Consider the following 12,048-nt stretch of genomic DNA (forward strand, 5'->3'; position numbering starts at 1 on the left):
CTCTCATTTAAAGTGCACTAAGATATTTGCAATAGAAATTAGACCAGAAATACCAAGATTTTGTGTTTTTGCAGCTTTTATTAATCACATTCATGGCCATGATGAGTCACAGTAAACTTTAGGTCATTTCCTTGTACAATTTAATCAGCAAAGGTGTAAACATACAGTAGATGTTGGACTCTGAATGGATAGAAGATGTGCTAAAGATTAATAATCATTTTCTATTTTTTGTAGCGGCGGAGTTCCTGACGTCACAGCCTGGATTTAAATCCTACATGAAGTAAGTGTTTTATAAACCCAACAAAACTGAACATGAAAAGCAATTGGGCTTGAAAAGTTAAAACTTTTCTTGCCGCCTTATGAGGTTGCACTGATAATTTGCCTCTAAAGTGAATTAAAATGGGAATAATTCATGACATCTTGAGAATAAATATGGTTGTACAAGTCAGATTTTATTTCATGTGCTTTACAAGGATATAAATAATGGCCCAAATTACAAAAATCAGTGTGCTGGAAGCCCAAGCCTATATATATATATCTATCTATATATTAGTAAATCAGCAATGATGTCACCATATGATCCATATTTTCACTCAAAATACAACCTCTACAATCTACCACTTTTTGACATGTCAAACCTTTATTTTGGTACCTTGATTCCAGTGCCATGTACTGCAAAGTCTTTATTCTTTTCTCTTTACATTTCATGTATTAACAATGAGTTGGCAAAATATCTATGTACATTTTATAGTTGGATAATGTTTCATCCAAATAATACAGTAATACTGCGTTTAAAATAGTACATCTGCAAGGTAAGAGTAGAGCCCCATGAGAAATGGAGGTTGACCTGACCTAGGAATTAGCAAGCAACCTGCAACATTCACTCTCTGTACAAGTATGAACATCTAAACTCAGATTTGATTTCTTTTTTTTAAAGGATTGCCATCATTCTCAGGCTCAAAGTTTTCATCTCAGCATATCATAGAAAAATAATGTAACATTAAGACAACAGTAGACAAGAATTGCACAAGGATTATCATCATGGTAATATAATACTCTCATAATAAACATTAAAATGTCGGGCAATACAAATACGTTTATTTTTTTTTAACGCTAGATGCTGTTTTGTTCACATCGGCTTCTCATGACAAATCTGTTGCATCTTTAGCGTGTTGTTGCAGCAAATCCAATCACATTTACACAGTTGTGTATATGTTTTTTTTAATTATTATTCTGACATTTAAAGAAAATAAAAAAGAAATTAGCCAGCCAGATATCCTGAAACCCATGCCAAAGTGTTAAACATGCCCACCGATGTCCTGTTTCCGTTTCCAGAGTTCAAGCATCATGCCTCCCAGGTGGGCTGCATAAAACCGATCCCGCTAGAGGCGCAGATATTTGAGGCTGCTTTCAAGTAAGTGTACATTCAGAGCAGACGGGTCGTCTTATCGCAACGCTGTCCTGTTAGTGTGTGTGGATGGGTGGGAACATTTCGTAGTCAACCTCAAAACATTGAGGAGCAGCGTCCATGTTTGTTTTTAAAAAGTGAGCATGAGGGTCCGTTTGCAGTCCATTTTGCATTGTAAGTGTGACAAGGTCCATGAATAGGGCTGGCTACATTCTTTGCATTCCACAGTAATAGACATGAGCGTCCGCCATTGCCCTGCAAAATGAGATGACATCACTTATCCAGAGAGCCCTCACACCCCGCCTCTCCACTGGCCACCTTGCTCAGCAAATCCAAAATGGCCATCATGCGTCCCACAAGCCACATGCTATACCGTCTACATACGAGTTTCTTTCCCCATCCCTTAAATAAACTCAGAGCGCCTCGGTTTGTCCTGAACACATAAACAAACGTGTTGAAAAAGACCCTAGAAAAACAAAAACAGTAACGTCTGCCTGTGTCACAGGTCAAGTTTAAAGTCTAATTTCACAAAGAAATTCAAAAGTCAGTTAGTTTCTCCAAAAAAGTAACTGGATATCAAGAATCGAAAAGTTAAAATACATTCTAGTAGCCTGCTAGCTGAATCAGCTTCAGTCAAAGTTACGCTGTGCTACAGCCTCTCTTCTTTATTAAAAAAATGCTGTAAAAGCTTGTTGTCCCGTTCAGACAACATCCCTCGTCTTTGTCGGCTTAACAGACAGCTAAAACACTGTTACAGCTCTTAGAGCAGTACTCTTTGTTAAATCTTTAAAGTTGTCAGAAACAGTTAGACAAAGGGGCTGATGTGAAGAGAAAAGCGAGGGATGGAGCTTAAAACGAAGAGATAAGAAGCTAAAGGCAGAGCAACTGAACAACAACAAAAAAAAAAAAAAAAAAAAAAAAACTGAGCTGACCCTCCCCCTATAGGTGGAGTCAGAAATGCACCACTACCCTGGGTTCAAAGGTCATGCGATAGCCCTGCAGACAGGAGGATGAGGCCTGGGAGAGCAGAAAGAAAAAGAGAACGCAGCGCCAATCGTCATCATGCAGTGGACAGGCTGGGCTAACGGGGAGGGGACGAGGTGTAAAGTATTTGTTTTTCAGCCGGTGAGGTGACGCGGCGGCGTGCGTCGCTCGTACCCAACTCCGGGGCCGGGCCCCGATACAGGGCAACTTCTGAAAGGCACACACACACAGGAGTGGACAAGGCGGGTGTATGTTAGAAAATAGTGGTCTCGTACTTGGTGTTGACTCCTCTCTTTGCTTCCTGTCCGGGCTCCACAATCCACGGCACGTTAGCATGGCCCTTTGGGTCCATTGACGGCTGCTCCATCTGGCGCAAACAGACAAGAATCCAAGACAGAAAATCAGACATAAGCTGAATTATTTCCTATGTAGCTCACAGTGTCCTCCACTATGATGAACATCCTTCAGTTTGAGTGCAATTCGTTGCCATGCACTGGAACAGGGCGTCCTGTCCTTTTGGAAAGTAAACAGGCCTCCACCGCCTGACCCCACATGTGGGGTCTGATGTGAATCTAGGCAAAATGAAAAAGCAGCTACTGGCTACTGACAAGCACAATGGAAGATCTTTGATGCCGTTTCTCTTCCAAAAGTCCAAAGCAACTTGTTAGTGCATGGCGTCATAAACCAATCAAAGGCTTTTTATTTACACATCTGGTGGACTCTGCAAGTAAAACCTGATAACAATCTAGTCAAAGGAACCGGTAACACTTTATTTGAAGGGCTGTGCATAACACTGACATAACACCTGTTATGAACATAAAGGAGTCTTCATTAATGTTTGACTGTTGTCATGGAGAGTCATTTGGTAAATAATGACACTTAATGCAACTTTTAGAGCAACTTTGCATCAAGTGTCATTATTTACCGAAAGACACTTCATGATAAGAGTCATAAACAATCATAAATACTCCTTCATGTTCATGACTGGTGTAACAATGTTACCAAAGAACCAAACAAATGGTTTGTAAGAGACAAAATTCACCTTCTTCTACGACTATCATGATGTAGAACTAAACCCAGAACAACTGGAACCAACATGTAGTTTTTAAATTGTGGACCACTTATTCTTATTAAACATGGGGAACTAATGTTTAGTTTTGTTCTTTACCTTTTAGTCTTCCTTTTGTATTCCTTCTAATTTATGTAAAGAACTTTGAACTGCCTTGTTACTTTAAATATGCTATATAAATAAAATTATCTTACCTAAATCCTCCAGGATTGTTTAGGGTTGAGCTCAAGAGGATCCAAACAAAACGCTTAAAGATTTATGGAGGCCCCAACTACATATATTGCTGTTCAATTGACAAAAGCTGGTTGTACAACTATGAATAATTCTGCCAGGACAACAGGCTATATTAAAACTGTTATAAATGAACCTGTTGTATTCCTGGTTTTTCAGTGGTACTATTTTAATGTCTGTCTGTACGACTCTCTTTCTGTTCAGGGGCTAAATGGAAACGGTGGGACACAAAACAGACTGAAGCACTAAAGCCGAGGCAAGAGAAATAGGTTAGCTTTTTTTTTTTCTCCACAGCTGTTACTAAAATATGAATATGGATACAAGAAAGAGAACAGGACAAAGAAAACTGCAGTTTTGAATGGATAAACTGTAAGAATCATGTGGGAATAAAGAACAGAAGAAGGAAAAGTGTGAAGGACCTGGAAGTGAGCTTTGTAAGGAAGATGGAAGAGTCGAGGGGGAGGAAGAGGAGGGTGAAGAGGAGGCCGGTGGGGGGTGTAAATGTGGCCCAGCGACCAGCGGCTGGAGGGAGACATGATAACCTACAGGGGCAGAGGTCAAACTCGTCAACGTGGGCGAGCTCTAAAGACACGGACATCAACAAGCGGCACTGCAAAAACCACGACGACACAGCAGCTGCACTCAAAAAAAAATATACACAGCAAAAACCATGGCAACGACATGGCAGCAAACTCATTGCCTTGGCAACAGAGTAGGACAGCATCGTTACTGCAGTTCAGCCAAACCCAAGCTGGAAAAAGCAACGTTACGCCACATTAATCCACCAACGTCTGCATGGCAACAGCTAAAAGGACTTTGGGACAGCAACAGAACAAACAGAGTTTGGGAAATTAGTCGTTGCAAGGCTGACAGAAAAACTCAACTGAAAGTGGAGATTACAATCCCAAAGCCAGAAAATCTGATTTTATGCAAATCTTTGTTTAGAAGGGAAAAATAATCAAAGGAGCAGCAGGCTAGCTGGGCTAGCCAGAGAAAATCTACTCAACAGGCATGATTTCTTCTAAAACATAGTAAATTAAGCAGATTTTTCTGTGTACGTCTGTAAGACAAATAACTGGAAAAGCAAAATCTTTTTAGACAATGTAGTTTATCCCAACCAAAAAGAAATATTTATCAAGTCGTAGACTTCTCACACCTATCCACTTCTATTAGAATCTATCAATAAATACATTTTCTTCTGCTGCTAAAATAATTTAATGTTACTTTTCTGTTTAAATAAAAAACTAATTCCCTGCCGTTTATGATCCAGTCACATCTTCTGTGTTCAATAGTTTATTGAACCAATAGAAACCAACCATTTCTATTGGCTGGTTAGAGTTGGTGTCAATCGTTTGTGCAGCAAAAATGTTTGTTTGTGCCGCTATCATTTTAAAGATATGTTTCCAGAGGTCATGAAAGGTCAATCACCCCTCCCATCTTCTTTAAATCAGACTAAATTGGTGTCAATCAACTCGACTACGTTTGTGCAGCAAAACTTTTCTTTGTGTTGCCGTGGCTTTGAAGATATTAATGAAAGTTTAAAGGTCAACCTGTCTCCCCACTTTTACGATATCAAAATTACCTTTAAACTTTAACATCTTCAAAGCCAAAGCAGCACAAACGTAGTTGAGTTGATCGACACCAATTTTGACTGATTTGAAGACGGGGGGAGGTCTGGTTAACCTTTCATGACCTCTGGAAACATTTCTTAATGTCTTTAAAATGATAGCGGCACAAACAAAACATTTTGCTGCAAAAACGTTTGACACCAATTTTGCCTGATTTGAAGAAGGTGGGCAGCCAACATCACTCAGGTCATAAACAGCAGTGGCACAAAATGCTGTGACAGTTTAGAGGTTGGAGTTGTTTTACACTTAAGCTGAAAGCTGATTATTAAGTCTGAGTGAAAAATGTTCTTTTAACACAACCTGACATCAGTAATGTTTAACTGTCGCTTTAATGCTGATTAAATTTCTTTTTTGAACATTCAGCCTTCAGATGGATTGTCTGTCTGGGTTTTTAATGATGCACTCTTATTGTGACATTTACCAGACATTAGATTCCCGTTTATAACTTTCAAAATAATCTATATTTCTGTTATTTGTAGTTTATTTGCTCCTCTGTTTATCCAAAGTCAGGGAGGCAACTGCAGCAGAAACCAGTTTCCTCCTCGGGGTTTTAAATCCCTCCCAAGCTTCATAAAGTCGTTAAGCCTACAAATTTCACCTGAGGGCCCTCTAACATGCAGGCAAGCCTGGAAGACTTTTAAAGTTTTGAACCCAGAAGGCATCATAATGAGATCCCTGGACTACCTGGGTTCTCTTAATGAACGAGAGTTCGACTCCAAGCCAAAGATTTTACAACAAAGTTAGTTAGCAGCAGTAAGAAGTAGTAAATCATCAGCCCAGAGGGGTTATCCACCAACAGAGGGCGATAGAGAGGGGCACCACGCACTGACTCAGGAGAAATCCAAGCTGGCAGGCAAATAACAAGCGTTAATTTTATACCCAATATAAATTAAGAAGTCAATATCACACCCAGTTCTGTGTTTATAGCAATTATTTGTGGAGTACTTGGCATCCAAGAAGCTGAGTTACCATGACAGACTACAGCAGCTATGCAACAAGCCTGTTTTTATAGTGCTGGCAAGCTTTTCCATCCACGTTCGGATACAGAATTACATGTCAGTCTTAAAATAAAATAGACTCACATTACTGGTCTGTAATCGTCTCGACTAAAAGAAGCAGCGATGTTGCATCAAAGGCCTAACTTTACAGATCTACAGATTCTGTAGAGGAAGTGCTGCAGTGTTTTCACACCACAAGCCTTTAACTAGACCGCATAAACACACATGATGAAAAAGAAAAACTACAAATAACAGTTAATGCAGTGGTTGCAGACTCAGCAGAATGTGCGTACATATGCCGTCATCCATCATCTCTACTGCAGGCATCTGATCACTCACAGATACAGCATGTGGGCTCATTAGCCGTCTCTTCTCTCCTCTCGCTGCTCTTTCAACAGCATCTCACGTCTAAGTTTGGACAGTGAGGCTGTCCCTCTGACACCGCGTTCGCCACCATCACGCTGTGTGCTACGGCCTAAAGCGTCCTCAGAAACCAGACACTCCCCCTGCTGCTGGGCATGTTACCGCGGCTATTTTAAAACGCCGCCGGCGGCTTATGAACTGTTGACAAACTCACTTTGGGTTGTTATGACTACAAGAGGCAAGCCACTTTTATACAGAAGAGTAACAACAAAACCTGATCTGACCACTTGCTATGATTAAAAATATTCCTGTTTACTTCTGTTGTTTTCATCTTTCATCTTACTTTCTTCTTAAGATTAGGATGCAAAGAGTCATAAAGCGTTACCAGGGTAACCAAGCAGACTAAACTGATGCTAAAAAATCAAGCATCACAATAATTTTTATACTATTTCTAATATTATACGGACTACAGAATTGAAAACGCTAATCTCAAACTGAAAGGTCGCCCAATAAGGTCACAGCGGCGGACTGACTCCTTTCCATGGGGTGGAAAAAATACAAGTAAAAATGTATAATGGGTCTGATGTGCATGTTCACATGCCAGAGTTTCTAAAAAGTTGAAAAAAGTCTAGAATTTGATCCAGGAATTAACTCTGGATAAGTATGAGAGAATAAAACTGAATACAGAAGCTAACTGCATTTTATAACTTAGTAAAGGTCTTATTCCTCCCATCAGTCTGGATCTTCCTATGAATTTTGCCACTTAGCAGAGCAGAAGAACATCTGGCTGCATTTTTGATTGGGATCCTAAAAGTTATGTGGTTGGAGATTTTTTTCTTCTCAAAGACATGTATTTCAAAGATAGTAAAACTAGGGCTTTATATTTCGGTATTCAAGCAACAAACATATTGAAGTGTAACTATAAAACCGTGACACAAACGCATCGCCTATATTTTCCCTCTTAATGAGGTTCTAAAGGACTGACACGTCTATTTTTTTGTCATGTTTTTACCAACTTATCACCAGGGTCTATTATATCCTTTAAGCGCACAACTCGCACAAACCCGGAGTGAGCAAGCAAGCCTCCAAGGAGCGAAATGAAAACAGGCCTCATCAATCAGTCGAGTGTGTAAGACACTGCAGGGACAGCAAGACCGAGTGGAAGCTTAACAGATTAAATATCCACATAAACCTTTGCCACATCGTCCACTGGGCCGGGACACACAGCAGACAAAAGCAGCACAAGATCGGGACTGAGAGGTGAAGAAGTTGGGAATGAGCAGGGAGGAGATGTGAGGATGTGTCGAAAATGGAGGTTAATAGAATGATGTTAGTGTTGCATCAAAAGCTAATAAAAGAATGATTAACTTGAGTTCAGTGGTTAAAAGATGATAAGAAGTGAAAATCCATCCGAACAAAGAGTGATCAAATTTAAGCTGCTTTTACTTCATCGAATGTAAATTTTTTTCACAGTTCTGGATGGATTTTCTCTTGCCGCTGCATCGATGCTTACTGATTTGCGGATGTTGACGCGGGGCTTGGGCACGGGCTTGCCGGGTTTGCTGTCGAAGCTTTCGGGGAGCGTCGCCGAGCCGTGGCCGCTCTTCCTGGCTTGCAGAGCGAGCTGATAGGCCACCTCAAAGGCCTGGCCAAGCGTCAGGATGATCTCATAGGCCAGATTCTGAAGAGAGAGGAAACATTTATGCGAACAGGAAGGTAAAAACCACGAAGCGCCCGTAAAGCCGCAGCGTCAGGACTGACCACGTCGAAAGCAGTGAAGACATGGCAGTAGTGGTGACTGGATTTGAGGTCTTTGGTGATGTAGGCAAACGTAGACAGGTCTTCTGGATCCTGAGCTGCACACGAGATGTTGCGGATCTCGTGCTCCGCTATGATGTTCTGCAGAGAGAGGAGAGGATGAAGTGCATAAAAAGACGCCGTTTCTTCAAAGAAAAACAAACTGATTTATTATTTATCCCACAATCATAATTAATACTGCAGAGTATTGGAAAGTTTTTAGAAGTGACTGCTGGTGTTAATTTTCTGGTTTAATCAGCACTTTGTGTTGTGTTAATTAAGGCAATAAATTATACATAATGAAAGGGATGGATTGTTTTTTGTGCGAAGTTAAGAATATTTAAAAGTTACACCAGATTTTCTTTAGAAGAAAGATATAAATACTTATTGTGAGATAATATCAGTGGGGGACATTTCACTCAACATCAGGTGAACTTTTGGTCTTTGACGCAGGAAATTAAGGATCACGGTAAAAATTTAACAGATATTTATCACTGCTTTTGCGAGCAAAGTGGTTCAACTCTACAGATTGTAGACGAGGACTGTGTAATCTATGATGTCCATAGTCTGCTGGTATAACAAATCGTATTTACACCAGTCATTAGTCAGCTCTGCATATTTCCCTCCAAAATAGATGATACTATTAACTTTTTAGAGTTTTTAAAGACTGGAGTTAGGTGATCACAGATGTATGTCTGTTTGCTTTAAAACTACAAAAAATATTATGACTGATGAACAGCTGCAGAAAGGACACCCAGACAGATCAAAAAGGTCTTTTTGTGATTTTTAACTTCGTCCATTCACTATGTTTTTGACCCATACTGTTTCTCCAGCTCTGTGTTTTGACCTCCTGTGTCAGAAGTTTTCATACATCACTAAATTTTACTTGCTTGGTAAAACTCTTAGATGAATTTGTGTTATTTTTACACTACTGATGTTTTAGTGTTTATTCCTGAGATCCTCCTCATCATTTCCCTAAAGACTGCGGCCTGTTTTAAAGCTGAAGTATAAAGCAAACTTCCACACTTTGATCCTGTTTGGAGTCAGACATGACACCTCTGAATGCCACCCTTCCCTTCATGTTTGCTGACCTTTCATGTGTTATTTAGCGTAGGCGTCGCTGGGACTGCACGCTGTTACCTTATTGGTGGCGTCGATGAACTTCACTCCCTTGTAGGACACGGAGAGGACGATGGTCGGCACTTTCTTCATCTGTTCTGTCGACTTCTTGGAGGGCACGGGGGATAAAATGTGGAAACAAAAAGAAGAGGCATCTGTGACTTTTAAACTTTGCATCTGTTTGCCTCAGTCTAAAACGTAGCGCCATCTGAGAAAGCTCATTTAACTGAGTATTGATGGCTTCCTCCTCCATTAAAAGCATATCATCTCCATGAGAATCAACAGAAAATACATTTTAAACCAAATCACCAGCAGCAGGCGTTTTCTATACCACTTCATTAAGCCCCTGCAGTATACTCACCTCATTCTTTTTTAATTACGCACACATATCGAAGAGATTATGCAGCAAAGAGCTCGACCTGCCAAAACCTGTTATATATTCAAAGACGTGAGAAGAGTACTTCTTCTTTTTCTGTTTTTTCTCTCTTCCACATTTTATAAACAATTTGTCCTTCATGCCTGCTTTATTTTCTATACCTATTAGTTTTCTTTTTGTTCTCTTGTTCATCCTCTCTGCATGAACAAGAAAGGATGAACCCGGTTACGAACAGGTTATGCCAAAAGATCTGCCAACAGCAGCTGCATTTTGCTTTTCCTCGCTCGTCTGTGAACCTGGAAGTTAAACATCTCTGTTTCTATCGAGGGATGGATAAAAGGAGCTGCTGGGACAGGTGAGGCAGGTGGAGGTACATTAGCAATGTGCATCTCATTGCACTTCCTTTGCAACCTTGGCGTGTTGCAAAGGGGTTGGCCGAGCAACGCTGCAGAAAGTTGAGAGGAAAGATGCTGCAATGAAAAGGGAGAAAAGAGAACGGGACGCTCTGCTCATGAATTTTAAAAGCGATCTTTACACTGCAGCAGCTCAGAAAGACAGAAGAAGTCTGGGTTACAGTAGACAGACAGTAAGAGAAGCACAATAAGCTATTATAAAGAGGTACAACCAATGATAAAACATTTATTTTAAAACACAAGGATACAATTAGATCTATTGTTTGGTTGGATTAAAGCTAATGGCACAATGTTCCAAAGGTAATATAGGTTTAATGGAAGAATTATTTGACAGGAATGTTTTTTTAGGCCTTTACAAATATGACTTAAACTTTTGCCCTTATCTTGGCATCTTGTTGTCGGTACGCAGCCTGTAAACCTGCAGGTTAAAACGTAGTAAGGAATCAGACTGAGCTTTACCCTCATTTTAGCGCAGGCATCTTGTGTGGACTCTGTCCCTCTCAGCTCCTTCACCAACATGGAGCCCAGGTACTGTAGAAAACACAAACAGAAGCTGGTAGCTTGTTTGTCAGCGCCAGATTACAGCAGCCTAATTAAAACCCTGGTGGATTGACAGGTCAACAAACACAGTTAAAAGACAAACAGATTGCAAAGTTTCATTCCATCCATTTATTCTTATATCTAGAAAGTTATGGAAACTTGATTTTTATTACGGTCAATTTGATTCTTTTCAAAAAAAAGGAACAATGATCAATCTAGACACATGCTCCATTCTAAGACCAACATGAGGAAATGACTCTGTGTGCAGTTTTGACGATGATGATAAAACAGTCAGAGCCATCCTCCAGTGATGAACGGACCATCCTGCTGACATTAACGGCACCAGCAGGATTCTCTCTGCCTGGATCTTGAGTACAGACAGACACCTTGGTGGAATACAAACTTTTACTTCACCAATAATTCCTATTTTTTATGTGTTTTTGTCTGTAGATTTCAAGTCTAGCTAAATAGTTTCATTAGATGCACACAAACACTGACAGCTGTAATTACATGAACTGTACAGGCTGCCGTACCTCCAGAAGTGCTGCTTTCTGTCTGACCCTTCAGTCTGAACAAGCAGAATTTCATTTAAAACCATCTGCTAATAGTGATAGTGTTACACAGGGAACACACTCAACACCTCATGTTGCCCATCAGCTTATAGAGGAGACCTTATTCTCTAAAGTGGGAACATAACAAGGCTTTCAGTGAATTAGAGGGGAAGCACCTGAAGATTTTTAGTCTCATCTGTTTAACTTTGCTCCAAATGACTCAGATAAAGTTCTTCTTATTGACTTCTTATCTTTCATTTTGCATCTTTGCATCGTTTTCTTAGTGAAGTCTGCTTCCTAATATCAGAAGGTTGGCTGAAAATGTTGATGTTTTGCCCTGAGTGGAGCTAATAACATTAAACCGTTGTGTCAGAGTTGCTGGCAGCTGTCCTGGAAATTGCATTACGCCGCGTCCCCGTGTCAGTCACTGCTGTGCAGCGAAATGTCTTTTTATTGACTTCAAGTTTCCCTCACAAGGCTAAAGCGTAGGACGGCACTCAGGTAAAGTAAAGCTGCTGGACTCGGTCCTCACGCCAGCATAAGTTTACAAAAATGTCAATAAAAAAAAAAA

General features: G+C 40.3%; 1 protein-coding gene across 5 annotated transcripts in view; it reads right to left on the minus strand.

The window, feature by feature from the left end:
• Positions 1 to 431: 431 nt before the first annotated feature.
• anks1b (ankyrin repeat and sterile alpha motif domain containing 1B) overlaps positions 432 to 12,048 on the minus strand; it is a 184,485-nt gene continuing 172,868 nt past the window's right edge. For 2 of the 5 annotated variants that reach the window (XM_028043365.1, XM_028043369.1), the window contains 7 exons: positions 10,846 to 10,917; positions 9,619 to 9,705; positions 8,443 to 8,580; positions 8,195 to 8,362; positions 4,112 to 4,234; positions 2,668 to 2,759; positions 432 to 1,663 (listed from right to left, as the gene is read on the minus strand). In XM_028043365.1, coding sequence (XP_027899166.1) covers positions 1,615 to 1,663; positions 2,668 to 2,759; positions 4,112 to 4,234; positions 8,195 to 8,362; positions 8,443 to 8,580; positions 9,619 to 9,705; positions 10,846 to 10,917 — 729 coding nt within the window. In that variant the 3' untranslated portion in view covers positions 432 to 1,614. The remainder of the gene's footprint in view (positions 1,664 to 2,667; positions 2,760 to 4,111; positions 4,235 to 8,194; positions 8,363 to 8,442; positions 8,581 to 9,618; positions 9,706 to 10,845; positions 10,918 to 12,048) is intronic. The other 3 variants (XM_028043366.1, XM_028043368.1, XM_028043367.1) reach the window with 3 other exon arrangements.

This window comes from Xiphophorus couchianus, chromosome 17 (assembly GCF_001444195.1).
Source record: "Xiphophorus couchianus chromosome 17, X_couchianus-1.0, whole genome shotgun sequence".
NCBI lineage: Eukaryota > Metazoa > Chordata > Actinopteri > Cyprinodontiformes > Poeciliidae > Xiphophorus > Xiphophorus couchianus.